Consider the following 20918-nt stretch of genomic DNA (forward strand, 5'->3'; position numbering starts at 1 on the left):
ATTGGACTTGGCTCTAATCAGACTCTCCCTAGCTCCGGACCCTATGAACAGAACCCTGCAGTTCCAATCCTTAGTCACTCACTAGTGCTCTCAAGGGGTCACGGAGGAGAGAGGGTTCCTAGCAGGAGCCACAGGGAGGGTGGCTGTGATGGGACACCACAGTTGTGAACTGGCTTCGCTGCTTTCCTGTTCAGTAGCTTGTCAAAGCACCTATCAGTGCAGCACTGCCTAGTTTGTCCAAACCAAAAGTTTTGGAAGGAGGGTTCTGGGGTATTCCTGGGGAAAACCACTCCCCTCTCCACCCCCACATAGATCGGAGCAGCAGGCAAGCATACAGTCTGTCAGATGCCTCAGAAAACAAGTCACCACCTTCCTGAAGTCAGACTTTATTCCAACAACCACAGGGCTTGAGCACAACCAGGCAAGAAAGGAGTTTCATCTGAGAGAGTCTGTCATGGGCATGACTATTCAGATAAGGATGGAAACAGAGGACAAGGAAGACAAGTTCCTCTGGCCCTAGGAACAAAACATTTACTCCTGCAAAGAAGCAAATGATCTAAAAACCATCTGGAAACAGCCTGTTTGCACACCCCTGGAGCAATGGGCAGACAAACACTGCCATCTGGCACAAAAGACCCAGAGCAGAAGCAGCGAAGTGTTAAAAAAAAAATTGTTCCAGGACTCACAGGCATTTCTAAGGGCAAGTGCATGCCCAAGATAAGTACTGGTGCTTCCTGAGAGTTGACGTAGGGTTACAGAGCTGCCTGCCTGCTTCTCCAGTCTAGGCCCTCACATGCCCTCTGAACACTCAGCTTGGGTTGGAGACATGACCTTCAGGTCCCTGTTCTGGGCTCCAAGGGCTCTTTGCAAGCACAGCAACTTGAGGCTGACTTGGGTCCTGTCCCATCTGCCTGGTAGTCACAGGACGTTGCCTCCACCCAGGGGTAAAGCTGGTCCTCAGTCCCTGATAGCTGGTTAAGGGAGGTGGTGTGGGTCAGCCCTGGCCCTCAGCACTCTGGATGGGGGCAGGGAGGGTGGGCGAAACTTTGGAAAGGCAAGCAGGGGGGAATCCTGGGTAAGGAGCAGTCTTGTTCACTGGATGGTCACACAGCGGTGGCTGAAGAGCTGGTTGATAACAGATGGGTCAGCCACAGTAGATGTGTCCCCCAGGTCATGGTCATTCTGGGCAATCTTCCGAAGCACCCGCCTCATGATTTTCCCTGGGAGACCATAGGCTTCCGGTTACCTGGTGACTGCACTGCTCCACTCCAGCCCTGCCAAAGGCTTCCATCCACACACACCACCACCACGGGGCCTCAGCCCATCCCAGTCCCAATCCCAATCCCAATCCCCTGAGCCTCCAAACATACCTGAGCGGGTTTTAGGCAAGCCAGGTGCATTCTGGATATAATCCGGTGTGGCAATAGGGCCAATCTTTTCTCTAACTGTAACCAACAGATCATAAGCATTACTTCAGCATCCTGAGCCAGCCTCCCCAAAACCAAAGCAGAGGAGGCTTTGTTCCTATTTCCTCTTCCAGGCTCTGTCCACAGTCATTCTCAGCCTTGCTGCCTGTCTGTCTCTTTAACACATTATCTCTACTATATCACTTATTTTAATCCACCTTCATGGAACACAGGCTCTAGAATCAGCCCGCTAGAGTTGAAATCCTGCTTTTCTAGCAGTGTGGCCTTGGGTAAGTGATTTAACTTCTCTGAGCCTCAATTTCTTCATCTTTATAATGAGGGTAACAATAGTATTTATTTACGGGTATTATATGCATTTAGTCCAGTGGTGACACAGAGAACAAGTTATACATGTCCACCATAATTATCCTACATTATTATCCTAGTAGGGAGACCGAATGGAAAGAGGGCAGTCAGCCCCCAGGATCTGTTTGGGGTTTGGGGAGCAGTTGCTCCAGCTGCTCCCCAACAACCTGCTGTGATAACTGGGCCATCAAGACAAACCCCGCAGTCCCTGCCCAGGGAGGCTCCTCACTCTGCTTCTTGAGCTCTTCGGTGAGAGTGGGGCTGAAAGTGCAGCCATCGCACAAGGTGACAAAGCAGTAGAGGCACTCGCCCTTCACTGGGTGTGGGTGGCTGACCACGGCCGCCTCTGCCACAGCCTGATGTTCCACAAGTGCCGACTCCACCTCTGCCGTGCTCAGCAGGTGTCCTTGTGAGGGGAAGAGAAGTACCATGAGAGAGATGCCGGCCCTGTCCCAGCCCCTGCGCCATCTGTGCCTACAGGGCAGTCCTGGTCCGGTCAGGTGGGAAGGGGCCTTCACTCACTCCTGACATGCTTCAGTTCATTGCCCCACCATCCGGGTCCCTCCTCTAGGCACATTCCAGTGCTTATCACTCTTCCTCCAAAACCTGGGCCCAGCACGAATGCTTCACTCCAAACACGGTCTGGCCAAAGGACGTCCTGGATCTCTCAGAGGGCTTTTACTGGGAGAGCAGGGTGAATGAGGAGGGGAAATGGTCTCTGGCCCTCACCAGACACATTCAGCATGTCATCAATCCTGCCAGTGATCCAGTAATAGCCATCCTGGTCCCGCCGGCAGCCTGGAAAGAGAAGAAACACAACGTAATAAACACCGCACAGCAGGATACATGATCCACATTAACAGACCGCCACACCAGCTGCACTAGCTTTCTAGCAAGTCCTCCTGGTTCTGCTCTTGCCCACTGTGGTAGCCAGGCTCCAAAACGACCACACTGATCTCCACCTCCTGGCAGTCATATCTCTGTGCACCCCTTTTTCATTGGACTCGGGTTAGTCTATGTGATCAATATAATGTGGCAGAAGTGATGGGATGTCATTTCTGTGATTAGATTGGAGAAGACACCATGGCTACTATCTTGGCTTCATTCTCTCAGATTATTTGCTCTGGGAAGCCAGCCACCATGTCATGAGTAGTCCTAAGGAGAGGCCTAAGTGGCAAGGAACTGAGAGTTCCTGCCAACAGCCACCTGAATGAGCTTGGAATTGGGTCCTCCAGGCTCAAACCTTCAGATGACTGCAGCCCTGAACGAGAGACTTGAATAAGAACCACCAGCTAAGCCACTCTGTGCTGTTGGTCCTCTGAAATGGTATGAGATATATATATATATATGTTTATTTTTTGAGCAAGAGAGAGACAGGAGAGATGAGAAGCACCAACTCATAGTTACATCACTTTAGTAGTTGTTCATTGACTGCTTCTCATATGTGCCTTGACTGGTGGGGGGGGGCTGAAGCTGAGCCAGTGACCCCTTGTTCCAGCCAGCAACCTTGGGATCATGTTAATGATCCTGCTCTCCAGCCTGTGACTTCGGGGTATCGAACCTGGGACCTCAGCATCCCAGGTCAACACTATCCACTGTGCCACCACTGGTCTGGCTGTATTTGTTGTTTTAGGCTGCCAAGTTTGGGGATAATTTGCTCCACAACAGTAGATAACTAATACACCCACCAAAAGTCTATTCTCCATAAATTAGGCAAAGTTATTTTCTAAACAGTAAATCAGTCTTCATCACTTCCCTGCCCAAAACCCCTAGAAGTCTCCCTAGTATATGGGATAAAATCAAACTCCCCAGCATGGCCCACAAGGCCCTATACAATCTACCTCTCCCACTCCACATAACTTTCTTCTCGGCTCACTACTCTGGCCACACAGCTTCAGTCTGTTCCTCAGGTGTTTCAAGCATGTGTCTGCACAGAACACGCACACGGACTCCACATTTTCCCATGCCTGGCTCCTCCCCTTTCAGGTCCACGGGGCTATCACTTCAGAGAAGCTTTCTCTCACCATCCCACACATGGCCATGCCCACAGACACTCTTTATCCCATCACTCGGTTCAGAGCACTTAGCACATAAGCTTATTTACTTGTGTGCTGAGTTCATTGACTGTATCCCTTTAATAGAAAGAAGTCCATGAGAACAGAGACCTTGACTGCCTTATTTGTGGTAGTATCCCGTGCTTACATCAATGCCTAGGAGGTACTCAATAAATATCTCTAGATAAATGGAATCGTGGATGGACACATGGGCAAATAGCCTCCAGATATGGGGACACACATCGACAGTGCCCCATCTCTTTCAACACAGGACCAGTGACAGCAAGAAGCTCTTTCCTCATACATCAAACCTCAGACAGCACCATGCTGAGACCCATCCTGCATACTCATTCCTGCTCTTACCGTCTCTGTAGCTCTGCCTCAATATTAGACACTGACACATAGGACACATTTCTCTCTCCCTCTGTTTCTTCACCCTTAGCCAACTCTTCCTGAAAATGGGAGGGCAAGGTACATGTCTTGATCAGAAGTATGGGAAGGGCATAGCCAAAGCTCACCATCTCCTGTCACATAGTACCCAGGGAACTTCTTAAAGTAGGTGGTCTCAAAGCGTTCATGATTCCCATAGACTGTGCGCATGATCCCGGGCCAGGGCTGCTTGAACACCTGCGGAGTGAGGAAGGCACAGTGGTCATCTCTGTTATACCGTCTCACTGAAAGACCGTCAAAGCTTTGCCAAATCTGAAGAGAAGTGGCCTGAATGCCATTCCTGAGAAGTAAGGTAAAGTACAGGCTCTGGAGATGGGTAATCCAGGCTTGGAATCCCAACTGTGCCACTTGCTGGCCGTGGGACCTTGAATAAGTGACTTTACCTGAGCTCAGGATCCTCATTTATAAATCAGGGAATAATCTGAGGAGTAAATTGATTGTAGGTAGGAGATGCTTAGCACAAAGTTCTGTTGACAAGCATTTAGTAAATCTGAGTCTCCTTTTAGGTAATCTCTCAGGAAAGCAGGTCCATTTTGATGTAAAGAAAGTCATAAAAAAATGCAGGACCCACATATGAGTAAATTATTGCCCAATCACTAATACTCTGTGGCAGCAGATGGATGAGAAGCAGAAGGCCTGGATTCAAGTGCTTCCCTTGTTACTACCTTGTTCTTAGTAAAAGGGAAGTGAGGTGGAGAGTGGGGGCTGATGGTCTCCCTGTAAGTACTGATACAACCATCACAACAGCTAGCGTGTATCAAGCACTGACAGTTAGATTCTGTGCTAAATTCTTCACACGGATCGTCTAATTTAATCAACCCAGCAACCACAGGAGACAAAAGTATTATTATACCCCTATTTTATAAATGAGAAAATCTAGGTTCAGAGAGGTGGGGTAACTTATCTGAGGTCACAGAAGAGGCAGAGGCAGTATTTGAACCTAGGCAGGTTGACTCTGGAGCCTATGATTTCTCACTATGTCATGAAGCCGCCTTTCACACTAAAATGTTTGTCAAAGGAAAAGTTGGGACCAAGTCTTCCAGATCCACAAGGGCACCATCAGGACTCTTTGAGCAGAGCCCTTAAGAGCCTGATGGGGCACAAGGCAGAGAGACAAAGAAAGTATCCAGAATGACTCCCTGCACGGTCTCTGCCACAGGATAAACCCTCAATCGTGGAACTTTAGTCACAGCAGCTCCCGGGAGAGATTAGGTTCTAAACTCTGAAGCAAAGTACAGTACCCCTTGGTGGACCCTTCCCCCCCACACTCCTCAAAGACCCCCAAGGACCAGAGCCTCACCAAATAGCCTTCAGCTTCACCTTCCAACTCTTCCCCAGACTCATTCAGGATTGCAGGAGCTACACCAAAGAACGGGAAGGTCTAGAAGCAAACAGGAGAGAGGACCCAAGGAGAGAAGTGAGGCAACTCTGACAATTCGACCTCTCCCACGAAGATGCAGAGAGCCCCAAATTCATCACACGTCTCCGTCCAGTGCACCGCCTGCTACCTATGCCAAATGCCCCAAGACCCTACCCCTGCCCCGCCCAGGCCCAGCCACGGGAGCCTCACTCACAGCAGAACCAGGCTTCATGGGTATGGCACCGGGGAGGGGGGTCAGCATATGGCCTCCCTGTGGAAGTCAGAGAGCAGGGATTGGAGTCAGTCTTCCCACATCGTCCTTGAGCCCCAACCTTCTGAACCCCTTACTCACTGTCTCTGTCTGCCAGAAGGTGTCCACGATGGGGCAGCGCTGGGCACCTACTACCTTGTAGTACCACAGCCAGGCCTCGGGGTTGATGGGTTCACCTACTGTGCCTAACACCTGTAAGGATGCCCGGCTATGCCTTAGGTAGGGGAGTGGGGAGAGAGGAAGGCTATGAGTACCACTGGGAATCAGGAAGACATGCCCATGCTCTTCTGCCACCCCTGCCCCATTCCAAGCCAGAGAGTTGGAACAGTGATATGGAAAAGACTGTACACAAAGGCCAGTACCCAGCTCTGAGGGACATCCATGGGGCAGCAGCTGGGGAAGGGTCTCACTTGGTGACAGGCTTGTCTCCAAACTTCATGAGCAGGCGTATCGCGGTGGGAGCTGTGTAGAACTTGGTCACCTTGTACTTGTCCACAATGCTCCACATGCGGCTCACGTCCGGGTAGGTGGGGATCCCTTCAAACTAACCCAGTGAAGGCTGGTCAGTCCTGGTCCTTCCGAACAGTCCCTCCATCCCCCTGCCATACCCTCAGGCTCATTTTTTGCCCGTTCTGACAAACCCACGCCTTCACTCCCTTACCAGACAAGCCAAGAGAACATCCCACTCAGGATTCGTAATTTCCTTAGAAGTGTGTAAGAACTGTGTAAGTTCCACTGCCTAGACCAAGTGACCTTGGGAGGCAGTCACCCAGGAAGTCCATCCCCTAGGCAGGCCAGGTAGCCGTGGGTCCCTTCTTACCAAAACACTGGTGGCACCATTGGCTAGTGGCCCATAGGTGACATAGGAATGGCCAGTGATCCAGCCAATGTCTGCTGTACACCAGAACACGTCCTCTGCGTGGAAGTCAAACACGTACTTGAAGGTTGTGGCCACATAGAGCATGTAGCCTCCAACTGTGTGCACCACACCCTGGGAGAAGAATAGGGCCTCAGGACGGTGCTTGGGCTCACTCCCTTGCTCTGCTCCTGTGTTGACATCACTGGCACCACCATGAAGAGCTAGAGGAAGATCCTTCCTGGGATTTTGGCCAGGCCAGCACCCCTTCACAGCACCACTGTTCTGCCGTCCCTCTTCACCATGTTCCCATATCGTGCCTCACACACGTTTAAAGTCAGTCCATCACTGACACCTACACCCTAAGATGGTATTTCTGAGCCACCCACATTGCTTTCACACAAGTACACTCACACTTTGAGTACACTCACATAATAGTGTCTCTGTTGTACATTTGTGCACACACACTCAAATACACATGGACAGAGTAAGAGTGGGGGGAAAAGACAATCTTCTCTTACTCCGTCAATATCCCATCCCTAGGAGATGAAACACACCAAAGTTGTGTTTCTAAAGGCCCAATGAGGGAGAGTGCAAAGCACGTGGAGAAAAGAATTTAGGGATAGGGTAGGTAGAAGGCAGAATAGCATGTATTTCAAGTCAATGGAACAGTCCGAGTTTTCTCAAGCATTTCTGGTTCTCATGGTGTTCTGTGAGGAACTGGGTATTTCAGTGTGGCCTGTTGACGGAACTGAGCTCTAAGAGCTGTAGTCAGGAGCCTAAGAGGGGTCCCTGCACCCACCCTTGACCTTGAGTTGACAGGGCAGCTCTGCTTACACCAAACCAAGTAGGCATGGGCAAGAAACATCGATATAAGCCACATGGACTGATCCTTCTCTCCTTTTCTGAGCAATATGAAAGCCCCCACCTGAATTATCTCACCCTGGGCCTTGCAATCTAGTGTCTTAATTTGATTTTAAAAAGGTATTGTGACATTTCTAAAACTCAGGATTACAGAGTTTCTGCCTCAGAAACTCACTTCCAACCCCTACACAGCACACACACACACACACACACACACACACACACACCACGCACACGCACACACACACCACGCACACGCACTTGCCTTGGGCTTGCCTGTGGAGCCACTGGTGTACAGGATGAAGAGCGGGTCCTCAGCATCACACCACTCAGGCTCACACTCGTCCCCTGCCTCCTGCACGAGTTCATGCCACCACAAGTCAACCCCCTCATTCCAGGAGATCTGCAGAAGGAAAACGGGAATTGGCAGAAAAGAACTGAAGAGTTCAAGATGGGGGCAGAAGCTGGCTGGCACCTGGAGGGGCCAGAGTGGGACTGGCAGGTGCGGGTGCTGGGAGGGAGGCCGGGCCCTGAGAGGGAGAATGGAGCGTAGAGAACAGAAGCAGAGCAGCAGGTTTCCTGGGGACTCCCAGCCCCCTGCTCCTGAGTCACCCCTTACCCGGCCTCAGGCTCTCATTGGCAGGGATGCGAACACCACACATTCAAAAATGCAGAATTAGTGAGAGCCTGCAGGTGAAGCAGGCATCTGGCCCTGTTAGTACTGAAAGACATCAACAGATCTTGGTCGAAGCACCTTTTCCTGCATGTCCAGACCTTGTTCTCCATCTAAAGGTTCCTTCCCTTGCTCCGCTCCTGCCTTGACATCACTGGCACCAGTGAGCTTCCCATAAAGACATTCGCCTGAGGTTCCATTCTTCAGGAAGCCTTGCTTTAAGTTGGTGGAGAAGGACCTAGGTGGACTTCTCCCAGTGGAGGGAGCTCCTCCTATACTAAGTACCTTTGGTAACTATTTCTGGATCTTAATCCCTAATTTTTTCTCAACTCTGCTTGAAACTGTTTTACTTTCCTGGTCATACCATTTCTTTCAACAACCAATTTCTGAGTTTGTTCTTTTCTGAGTGAAGTTGGATTCCCTGAATTTGTCCAAAAAATTACACTGGATTTTAATCCCAGTTCTGCCACTTCCTAGCTATACATGACCTTGGGCAAGTCACTTTACCTTGTCACTCCTTTTAAAAATCAGGATATCATTCTTGCCCAATGGTCTCACAGGAGTTGGGGAATATAAAAAGAGAAAGGGGCCCTGGCTGGTTGGCTCAGTGGTAGGGCGTCGGCCTGGTGTGCAGGAGTCCCGGGTTCGATTCCCGGCCAGGGCACACAGGAGAAGCGCCCATCTGCTTCTCCACCCCTCCCCATCTCCTTCCTTTCTGTCTCTCTCTTCCCCTCCCGCAGCCAAGGCTCCATTGGAGCAAAGATGGCCCGGGTGCTGGGGATGGCTTCATGGCCTCTGCCTCAGGTGCTACAATGGCTCTGGTCACAACAGAGCAACGCCCCGGATGGGCAGAGCATCGCCCCCTGGTGGGCGTGCGGGGCGGGGGGGGGGGGGGGTAGGGGAATCCCGGTCAGGCACATGCAGGAGTCTGTCTGACTGCCTCCCTGTTTCCAGCTTCAGAAAAATACAAAAAAAAAAGAGAGACAGAGAAAGGTATTACCTTGTAAACAGCAAGCCTTGGGTTATCCTGGGGGGTGGGGAAGACTGATGAATGTCAGGGAGGTGCATTTAAGGGTATGATAATGGGAACTGTTTGGGGTTTGCTTTAGTTGTTCTAAAGCCCTTTCATATTCATTAGCCTCTTGTATGTTCAATGGTCCTGGCAGGCAGAGCCATAGTGTAAGAGAAACACCCTACTCTGGTTGTATGTCTACATGCTATTGTATGCATATTCGGTTAAAACACTCCAAAGTGTTAGAAACATTCCTTGATAAATTATAAAAGGACTGTTCAACCACTCCTCTCTTTCTGTACTATCTGTCCCTCAGCCTAGAGAATTTGAAGTTTCTGGCACACAGCATCTGAAGAATGACAAGCCCAGGCCAAATGAGGCACCTTAAAATTTTAAAAAGAGTAAGAAGAGAGCGCAGCTGCCAATGAGTTCAAAAATACAAAACCACACTCATTTTTTAGTGGAATAGCCATAAGGGTCTACACATACCTTATTACATGAACACTTTTTTTCTTACCAAATGATCTAATTTAGATCAGTGGTCCCCAACCCCCGGGCTGCAGACCGGTACCGGTCCATGGGCCATTTGGTACTGGTCCGCAGAGAAAGAATAAATAACTTACATTATTTCCGTTTTATTTATATTTAAGTCTGAACAATGTTTTATTTTTAAAAAATGACCAGATTCCCTCTGTTACATCTGTCTAAGACTCACTCCTGACACTTGTCTCGGTCATGTGATACATTTATCCATCCCACCCTAAAGGTCGGTCCGTGAAAATATTTTCTGATATTAAACCGGTCCGTGGCCCAAAAAAGGTTGGGGACCACTGCTTTAGATGAGGTCATTAATGTACTTAAGAAGTGTGTCAAGCCCTGGCCGGTTGGCTCAGTGGTAGAGTGTCGGCCTGGCGTGTGGGGGACCCGGGTTCGATTCCCGGCCAGGGCACATAGGAGAAGCGCCCATTTGCTTCTCCACCCCCACCCCCTCCTTCCTCTCTGTCTCTCTCTTCCCCTCCCACAGCCAGGGCTCCATTGGAGCAAAGATGGCCCAGGCGCTGGGGATGGCTTCTTGGCCTCTGCCCCAGGCGCTAGAGTGGCTCTGGTCGCGACAGAGCGACGCCCCGGAGGGGCAGAGCATCGCCCCCTGGTGGGCAGAGCGTCGCCCCTGGTGGATGTGCCAGGTGGATCCCGGTCAGGCGCGTGCGGGAGTCTGTCTGACTGTCTCTCCCCGTTTCCAGCTTCAGAAAAATACAAAAAAAAAAAAAAAAAAAAAAAAGAAGTGTGTCAATATTGCTTGGGCAAATGGTGCTGGTCTACAATCCTGGTGTGACTTGTTAGAGAAAAGGCACTAGATACATGGAAGGGCAAGTTACACGTGGCAATGAGAGGACTCTAATAACCTTATAAAACTGTTTCCTTTGTGGCTATTTGGGTAGGGGGGTGGGGGGGAGCGGGATTCAAGTGTGGAGCTGATAACCAGCACCAAGAGGTAGAATGAGTTCAATTCGTGCCGCAAACATTGGTTGTGAATTAGGTGTTTGCCTACGGGGGCCCAAAGCTTTGAACCAGGAAAAGGTTTATATTTTCTGAAATAATAAATTGAGGAGTTGGCCTTTGTCCTTGGGCCAGGAGAGCCTCCAGGCGGGCAGCTGGCAGGTGGGAGAGAAACAAGAGGACGCTCCGGGTGACATACTTGAGGGCGCACACAAACCGTGCAGGCCCGCCCTTGAAGATTGCTCAAGGATGAGGGGGTTTGGAGCTCTGCCAGGAATTCCGCAGCTCTGACTGCAATTCTCAGACTTTGTGAGCCCATTTTTATAGTCTTTGGTTTTTTGGTAAATGATTGTTTTCACTTCCTAGAAACAAAAATCCAAGAGCCTGTGGCCTGAAGATTTCTGGTGTTAAATAACTATAAGAGTTTATTTCTTTCATGATTTAACTCTTAGAAATGCCAGCCTGTCGATGTTAAAAGCAATAAAAGATAGCTCTGGCTGAATGGTTCAGCTGTTAAAGCACTGTCCTGATATGCAAAGGTTGTGGGTTTGATCCCTGGTCAGGGCACATACAGGAACAGGTCAATGTTTCTGTCTGTCTCTCTCTCTCTTTCTCCTCTAAAAAAATAAATAAGTAAATAAAAAATTAAAAGCCATAAAAGCTAACATTTATAGAGTAGTTACTATGTGTTGAACACCTTGCATATATTGACAAAACCCCATCAGGTAGTTACAACTATTATCCTTATTTTACAGATGGGGAAACTGAGGCAACAGAGCTTATATAACTTGCCTAAGCTGTCAGGTGACAGAGCCAGGATTTGAACCCAAGCAGCCTGGCTCCAGAGCCTATACTCTAATCACCCAGAGTTTACCACCTTGAAGAGAAAAGGTCTTAGGCCCCTGTCTGAGCTTTAGAAGGAAACAATGTCCTGGGAATCAGATCTGTCTCTACCATGCTAATGAGAATAGGGAAAAGAGGGGTTACATTTACCATCAGCCTAAGACGTTATCATCATAGCAGATTTAGAGTAAGACGCCTGTGAGGTTGGTAAGACTCAGAGGAATTGTTGGTTTTCTGCTCTGTTTTAGTAAGGAAAGCAGTTTCCTTTTAAGCATATATTATCATCTCCCTGTCACCAATAAGGGAACTGAAGCGCAGAGAACAGAGGCACTTATTCAAGGTCACACAGCTAAACATTGGTCTCTGGACTCCAAACCCAGTCCCTCCTCTATACTAATCTGCTTTGAGTCCCCACTTCGGGATTTCCCTCCTTAGAACCACCTACAATGGTAACTTTCGTTCAATTTAGCATTTAATTCTATCAGAGTTTATGTGCAGTTTGTAAATGTGCAGTATGTAAATGTGTTTAGGAATCATCTCTGCCATCCTATATAAAATGTAGGTTTTCTTTTGGAATACATATCTAACTCCCTAACTCGATGGTGAAATCCCTGGGTTAAGGTCTTACACCTCCTGTCTGCTCCTCTTCCTCCTGTCTCTCCTGGTGCGCCCCAGCTAAGTACACAGTAAAACCACTGACAGGCTACCTAGTCTTCTCTCCCCCCAGGTCCTGAGCAGCAGGAGAAAACTGCGTTGTCTGTGGCTCCCTCCTGGAGACCCACACTCTATGCCAGTGCAAAGAAGCAGCAACAGGCATTTGGTTTCACAACTGTTGAAATTGGCTTAAATGGCAAAGGACCCAGGGACAGAGAGAACGGGGTTAGGTCTGGCAGCCACCTGAATGGGGCAAACAGGCAAAGAGCAAATGGACAAACACGCAGGAAAGCAGTGCCCAAGGCAGTGCGGCGGTGGGTACCTGGGGCCAGAGGCTCTTGGGTTTCTCTTTCAGCTCACCCTGTTAAGAGCCCACGGAAAGGATGGTGAGCAGAGTCCAAGTAGAGGGAAATGGGAAGGAAGGGTCAGTGTTCCCCAAACTTCTGGCTGCCTCCTATCCAATGAGGGTTCTATCTGGAGGACCAGCCCCTCGTCTTCCACAGTGGGACCCCACAGGTAGCTTATCCCAAGCCAGTCTGGTAATCAGGATAACTAGAGTTAGTCACCCAAGTCAGCCCACTTCTAAGCCAAGTCTAAGCCCTGCGAGTCACTTGTGCCCATCAGAATACCCCAACCAGCAGGGAAGTCTCCCTCACAATATCTCATGTAAAGGCCCCAAGTTGCCTGACCTGGCAGTGGCGCAGTGGATAGAGCATCGGGCTGGGATGCAGAGGACCCAGGTTCAAGACCCTGAGGTTGCCAGCTTGAGTGCGGGCTCATCTGGCTTGAGCAAAGCTCACCAGCTTGGACCCAAGGTCACTGGCTCAAGCAAGGGGTTACTTGGTCTGCTGAAGGCCCACAGTCAAGGCACATATGAGGGGGCAATCAATGAACAACTAAGGTGTCGCAACGAAAAACTGATGATTGATGCTTCTCATCTCTCTCCATTCCTGTCTGTCCCTATCTATCCCTCTCTCTGACTCTCTGTCCCAGTAAAAAATAAAAAAATTAAAAAAAAAATAAAGGCCCCGAGTTGTCAAGGGCTCCCTAGCTACTTTCAAGTTCCCAGCCAGCCCTGCCAGAGGAGGCATTCTTAGGATGGCTCTCAGACCCTCAGCATTATAATGAGGAAGCAAAGGACATCAGGAACTTCCAGGCAGGAAGAGAGAGCCGATTTGAACCCAGGGGAGAGCAAAGCAGTACCAAACTCACCTGCACATCTGGACATGGCCTCTTATTCGGGGGGGGACTGTCGGGGAGAGTCGCCTGTGCCCAGCTCTGACCTCCTCAGGTGCTTGACCACAATGCAGCATCTCACTGAGAAACCCCTGGAGGAAAGAAAAGTCTAACGTGGTGGGATGTTTGGCTCAAAAAGGAATTTGGTAGGACCCCCCCCCATGTCCATCTAGGGTAGGAGGGACAAAGGGGACATGGCCCTGGGAAAAGGCCCAGTTCACCCAGATGGTAGCCAACCGGCCAAACACACTTACTTCTCCCGACACTTCTCCAGGGCCTCGTCAGCCAGTTCCTTCAGGTTCACAAGCTTTTCCCCCCTGTAGAAGGCATCTTTGGGGAGCAACAGACATTCCAGGCCTTAGGAAGGTACCACACTCCTCACCCCTTATCCCTAGTGAGCACAACGTGCACAGAGTCCTTCCTGGGCGGGCCTCTTAACTCGGGCTCTTGCAGCTGACTGGAGCCGACAGAGGACTGGCTGAGGTGGAACCAGAGCTAAAGAGTGGTCAGTCCCTGCTCTATGCTGGGCAGTCCCAAACTCCAACTACTGATCCGAACAAAGACTTGGGGCGCAGGGGTTCTGAAGTAGGGGTGAGAGAATCAGTCACCTGCAGTGATGAGAAGGCTGCAACTGGAATCCAGGATCCGTTCACACAGAGACTCTGCGGAGAAGCCTGCAAACTAGGGAAGGAAGAAAAGGGCGGGGAGAGGGGAAGCCAGGGATTAAGTGAACAAGGAAAGAAGTCGCTCGTCAAACCTTTAGGGTCTCTAGGTCAAGGTCCTAGAAGAAACCTGATAACTGATATGGAACCTATAACAAAAACGTTTTAACCTCTGTAGTCTGGTTGTTAAGATCCTCCAGCATCTAGACACAAGCTACCTTTCCAGAGCCCCATCCCCCAACAAGCCCCTTTTCCAGACCGAATTCTCACCACGATGGAGTGCAGAGCGCCAAGGCGAGCGCACGCCAGCATTGCTACCACAAGCTGGGGTATCATGGGCATGTAGATGGCCACTCGGTCGCCCTTCCGAACGCCTGCAGGAAGAGAACACAGACCACGGACCGTGGACCCTTCCTGCCGCTACCCACACCCTCTCCATCTGGCTACCACCACTGCCCCTCCCACAGCTGACCTTTTCTATTCCTGTTACCAGAGTCCTTCCCTCCCCTGTCTACTTCCCCCAAGTCCTCACATACCCCAAGGCCAGGCTCTCCAGTCTCCTCCCCGAGCTCCCCACTTACCCTGTTTTTGGAGAACGTTGCTGAACTGACACACTTGGACCAGAAGTTCATGGTATGTGATCTGGGTAGTCTCTTCTGGCTCATTGCCCTCCCTGAGATACATTGAAAAGAACCAATCATTAAGGAGTATAATCTCTTTTTTTTTTTTTTTTTTTTTTTTGTATTTTTCGGAAGCTGGAAACGGGGAGAGACAGTCAGACAGACTCCTGCATGCGCCCAACCGCCCGACCAGGATCCACCCGGCACGCCCACCAGGGGCGATGCTCTGCCCACCAGGGGGCGATGCTCTGCCCCTCCGGGGCGTCGCTCTGTCGCGACCAGAGCCACTCTAGCGCCTGGGGCAGAGGCCAAGGAGCCATCCCCAGAGCCCGGGCCATCTTTGCTCCAATGGAGCCTTGGCTGTGGGAGGGGAAGAGAGAGACAGAGAGGAAGGAGGGGGAGGGGGTGGAGAAGCAAATGGGCGCTTCTCCTATGTGCCCTGGCCGGGAATCGAACCCGGGTCCCCCGCACGCCAGGCTGACGCTCTACCGCTGAGCCAACCGGCCAGGGCCTAATCTCTTTTTTTATTATTATTCATTTTAGAGAGGAGAGGGAGAGATAGAGAAAGAGAGAAGGGGGGAGGAGCTGGAAGCATCAACTCCCATATGTGCCTTGACCACGCAAGCCCAGGGTTTCGAACCGGCAACCTCAGCATTTCCAGGTCGACGCTTTTATCCACTGCGCCACCACAGGTCAGGCAAGGTGTATAATCTCTTGCCCAACAAAATATATAAGGTCTACCAGAAAGTTCTGTCCATTTCTATCACAAGTTTCAACACGTAAGCACGTTTATTTGGCGCATGTGTGCCTCTCTATTTTTATCACTTAATGTATACATACTGACGTAGCAAATTAACTAAAACAAAAGTTGATTCACGTTAGTCTTATGTGTGAAGCGATAGTGTACCCATGGCTACTGATAAGAGTTCATTTACGCCACTGTAATTTTTACGAATTTCAACAAGGAAGAAATGCTACAGAAGCATGTCTGTCGCATCCACCATATATCCCGGACTTAGCACCCTCCGACTATCACTTGTTTTTGTCCTTACAAAATTTTTTGAAGGGCAAAAAATTCAAAAATGAAGAAGATATCAAACAAGTACTGGTTCAATTTTTCGCATCAATAGATAAAAAACATTTTTCAAAAATGGGGTATACAAATTGGCATGCTGGCAAGAAATCATTAATAATAATGGCAATTATATTATTTAATAAAGTTTATTGATGATAAGAAAAATTTGTATTTTGTTTTATTCTAAAAATGGACAGAACTTTCCGGTAGACCTTATAGAAATAGTCACAGCCTGACCAGGCGGTGGATAGAGCGTCGGACTGGGATGTGGAGGACCCAGGTTCGAGACCCCAAGGTCGCCAGCTTGAGTGCAGGCTCATCTGGTGTGAGCAAAGCTCACCAGCTTGGACCCAAGGTTGCTGGCTCGAGCAAGGGGTTTCTTCGGTCTGCTGTAGCCCCACGGTCAAGGCACATATGAGAAAGCAATCAATGAACAACTAAGGAGCCACCATGAAGAATTAATGTTTCTCATCTCCCTCCCTTACTGTCTGTCTGTCCCTATCTGTCCCTCTCTCTCTGTCTCTGCCACACAAAAAAGAAAAAAAAAAGAAAAGAAAAGTCATAAAGTCCACTCATTAACACCTAGGCCTGGGAATGTCTTGTGAAGGTGAGCCATCTACCAGTACACCTTGAACTGACTGGTCAGATACTTTGACCTTTTAAAGTATCCTTTACATATAAGCTGTGTGTCACTGAAAAATATATTATTGGCCTGATCTGTGGTGGCGCAGTGGATAAAGCGTCAACCTGGAATGCTGAGGTTGCTGGTTCAAAACCCTGGCCTTGCCCGGTCAAGGCACATATGGGAGTTGAAGTTTCCTGCTCCTCCCCCCCTCCTCCTCTCTCTCTCTCTCTCCCCTCTAAAATGAATAAATAAATAAAAATAATTTTTTAAAAATGTATTATTAATCTCTGAGTTTCATTTAGGTTGATAAAATGGGAAGATGGTCCTTGATCTACCATCCTAGGGATGTATTAAGGAGAAAGTATACCACAGATATAAAAGTGGGGTCTCCAGATCACTTGTATTCAAGTCACCTTCGGAACTTGTTAAAATGTAGATTCCTGAGCCACTACTCAGAACTGCTAAATCAGAATCACCAGGTACAAGAATCTACCTTATTACAAGCTGGTACAAAGAGTCACTAGGTGATTCTGATATAAATGTCAAGTTTGAGAACCACCAGCCTCCATCAGCTGATTTCTGTCCTCTTCAGCCTTGCCTCCCACTCCTCCCTAGGCTTCGGCCTGGCTTTCTCCGATCATTCCTTCGTTTGTCCATTTGCTTACTCAACCCCTACTGTGTACTATATACACATATGGAAATAAGGCACTGATGACAAGATAGCAACATCCCTGACAACATGGAGCTTATGTTCCAATGATAGTACAGTACGAGAAATACACAAGTAACAACTACAACCAAGATAATTTCAGATTATGATAAGCATTACCTGAGAATAAATACTTTTTAAAAAGACATCTTAAGGAACTTTCATGATTGTATGTGAAGACTTAACTCTAAGACTATTCTCCCTCAGTGCCTTTTCTTTTTTAATTTCATTTTTTAATAAGTAATAAATACAAATGGTATTGCATAAAAATATAGATATGTGATGAGAATTCATCCACCCCTCAATCAGCCTGCCTACTGGCAACCCCTATTAATTACCCTATATTGTGTAACTTTCCAGAAATAGTCAATATTCAGACAAGGACATTCCTTGTAGGATGAAAGGTATAGACAGGGAAACTGAACTACAGTGGAGTGACCAAGATAATCACTTTGGAAGAAGGCTACACTTTTAGCATCTTTCATAAGGCCCTTGGGATATCACTGAAGATAGAAATTTAAAAATTGAATTTTAAAAATTGAATTAAAAGAGAAAAAATTGAATTTTGCATGGATGGAGAGCATTATGCTAAATGAAAGAAGCCAGTCAGAGAAAGCCCAGCACCATATGATTTCATTCATACATGGAATCTAATAAGCAAAATGAACTAACAAGCCAAACAGAGACAAACTCATAGAGAGCAGGCTACAGCTATGGTGAGGCAGGAGCTGGAAGAGTGGGGTGAAGGGATTGAGCAAAAAAGAAAAAACAAAGAAAATACTCACGGACACGAACAATGGCGTGATTGCTGGGGGAGGGGGTGGGGGGAGGGTATAGTGGGAAAAAGCAGTGCTGGACAGAGACTTGACTTGGGGCGTTGAACACAAAGTACAGTCTACAGATGACATGATGTAGAACTAACTGGGCACCTGAAACCGGTATAATTTTGTTAACCAGTGTCACCCCAATAAATTCAGTAAGAAAGATTAAATTTTAATGTTTTTCTTTTTTTTTATTTAAAAAATTAAATTTAACAGGGTGCCATTGATCAATACAAATACATAGGTTCAGGCAAACATTTCTATGGCATTTGAACTGTTGATTATGCTGTATACCCATCATCCAAAGTCAAATCATTTTCCATCACTGTATATTTGTCCCTCTTTGCTCCCTTCCCCTCATCCCCTCCCCCAGAATTTTAATGCTTTTCAAAAGAAAAATAAGCATCTCACAGTCCCCAATCAAGCACAAGATGGGTAGAAGTGAGAAAGAGCTGCTATAACCACAGGACAGGCCTATCAGACAAGCAGAAATACATGCATTTATGTTTATATATTCTCACTGTTTTTTATGTAATGATGTCATACAGTACACACTATTCTATATCTTATTTTTTTATTGAGTATAATATATATCCAATAAACTATACAAATCTTAACTATAAAGCTCAATCATCTTGCTTTTTAAAAAACTTAACAACAGGCCCTGGCCAGTTGGCTCAGTGGTAGAGCGTTGGCCTGGCGTGCAGGAGTCCCGGGTTCGATTCCCGGCCAGGGCACACAGGAGAAGAGCCCATCTGCTTCTCCACCCCTCCCCCTCTCCTTCCTCTCTGTCTCTCTCTTCCCCTCCCGCAGCCAAGGCTCCATTGGAGCAAAGATGGCCCGGGTGCTGAGGATGGCTCTGTGGCCTCTGCCTCAGGCGCTAGGATGGCTCTGGATGCAACAGAGGGACACCCCAGAGGGGCAGAGCTCGCCCCCTGGTGGGCATGCCGGGTTGATCCCAGTCGGGCACATGTGGGAGTCTATCTGACTGCCTCCCCATTTCCAGCTTCGGAAAAATGCAAAAAAACCCCAAAAACTTAACAACATGCATTGATATCATTCTCCATCAAGACTTATTGTGCTGGCCTGACCAGGCAGTGGCGCAGTAGATAGAGCATTGGACTGGGACATGGAGGACCTCATTGGACTGGGACATGGAGGACCTGGGTTCAAGACCCTGAGGTCACCAGCTTGAGCCTGGGCTCATCGGGTTTGAGCAAGGCTCACCAGCTTGAGCCTGAGGTCGCTGGCTCAAGCAAGGGGTCACACAGTCTGCTGTAGCCCCCCAGTCAAGGCATATATGAGAAATCAATCAATGAACAACTAAGGTGTCGCAATGAAGAATTGATGTTTTTCATCTCTCTCCCTTCCTGTCTGTCTGTCCCTATCTGTCCCTCTCTCTGGCTTTCTCTGTCTCTGCCAAAAAAAAAAAAAAGACTTATTGTGCTGCTCATTTTCTCTGTCACTGGCACAATGTTCTACCATTTGCATGCACCATAATTTGTTTAACAAATAAATGCTTCAATGAATATCTTAATTCATATGTCATTTTACTCACTTGTAAATATATCTATAGGATGAATTACTAGAAGTAAAATTGTTGGGTCAAAGAATATGTGCATTTTAAATATTTATAAACATTAGAGGACGATACTTTAAACAAGATGGTCAGGGAAGGCCTCTCCCCGGGGAGGTGTTATTTGAGCTAAGACCTGAGTAATGAGAAGTAGGCAACTAGATGAATTCTTGGGAAGAGTATCCTAGGCAGAGAGAACACTGAACTTTGGAAAGGCACGGAGGTACTAAAGAGCTTGGCCTACGCAAAGAACATAAAGGAAGCCCGTTTAGCTGAAGCATAGTGAATAAGAAGTAGGTAAGAAAAATAGGTAGACAGCAGCCAGATCACATAGGACCTTGCAGGCAATGGTAAGAAGTTTGAATTTTATTCTAAGCGGGTTTCTCCTGGCTTCCCTTACACACAAATGCCCACCTCCACACTATTGATCATGCCATTGCTTCTGCTCAGAACGCCTTGCACTCCTCCAGGCACCAGCACCACATAGCCCTCTCTAAATACTACACTACCCAGAGTACTTATGAGAAGGTAACTGAGACCCAGAGAGATGGGATAGCTTGGTCAAGGTCATGCAATAATAAGCGGCAGAGCCAAGTACAGATCCTCAGGTCTTCTGACTTCGAGTCCGTCTCTTTCCCCTGAGAGTGTGAAGGACAAGGGCTAACAGAGAAGCCAGGCCTTTGGATGTTACACAGAAGATTATCAGCCTCTTTCCATCTCCTGGCCTGATGACTCAGTTACTATCCTTTTCTTGGCTTAGCCCCTAAGGCTGGAAGGAGCCAAGCAGAGAGAGCTTTCTAAAGTGAGAAGGAACAGGAGAGAGGAAGCTGGCGAACAGCCCTGAATGCCAGAAGCAAGCCATTTCCTTAACTGTCCCACTGACGAATACCATAGAAACTTCAGAACATCTCCAGTTAGGGCTAACTGTGGACCTATACCACATACCCATGCACACACGTTTCCACATGCACACCACATACCAGCTGACCTGTGTATGCTGACATGCATAATATCACATATGCCAATATACAAAATATTGTAGGCATAAAAGCTGCCCATTCACATACACAGGCAAAGATAAGCGTAAATAAATGGACCCAGGACTCAATCCTGGGCCCCTCTGCAAGCACATGCTCCACAGTTAGGGACCCACCTATGTGCACACTTGCCCCTCCAGAGACTATCAAGTCATTGTTTCATTTTCTTCATGGAACTTTCCATTATTTGGAATTATATCATGTATTTTATTTACTTGCACATTATCTGTGTCTTTCACTGGAATATAAAC

The 20918-nt window shown here is 48.2% G+C and overlaps 1 protein-coding gene across 1 annotated transcript in view; it reads right to left on the reverse strand.

Moving 5' to 3' along the window:
* Positions 1-370: 370 nt before the first annotated feature.
* ACSS2 (acyl-CoA synthetase short chain family member 2) overlaps positions 371-20918 on the reverse strand; it is a 52809-nt gene continuing 32261 nt past the window's right edge. The window contains 17 exon segments of the mRNA XM_066384012.1: positions 371-1220; positions 1371-1445; positions 2002-2178; positions 2502-2570; positions 4345-4453; positions 5577-5657; positions 5851-5907; positions 5989-6121; positions 6318-6451; positions 6728-6898; positions 7893-8030; positions 13519-13551; positions 13553-13634; positions 13797-13872; positions 14151-14223; positions 14475-14578; positions 14786-14877. Of these exon segments, the coding sequence (XP_066240109.1) occupies positions 1093-1220; positions 1371-1445; positions 2002-2178; positions 2502-2570; positions 4345-4453; positions 5577-5657; positions 5851-5907; positions 5989-6121; positions 6318-6451; positions 6728-6898; positions 7893-8030; positions 13519-13551; positions 13553-13634; positions 13797-13872; positions 14151-14223; positions 14475-14578; positions 14786-14877 (1732 nt within the window). The 3' untranslated portion in view covers positions 371-1092.

Source organism: Saccopteryx leptura, chromosome 5 (genome assembly GCF_036850995.1).
Source record: "Saccopteryx leptura isolate mSacLep1 chromosome 5, mSacLep1_pri_phased_curated, whole genome shotgun sequence".
NCBI classification, from domain to species: domain Eukaryota; kingdom Metazoa; phylum Chordata; class Mammalia; order Chiroptera; family Emballonuridae; genus Saccopteryx; species Saccopteryx leptura.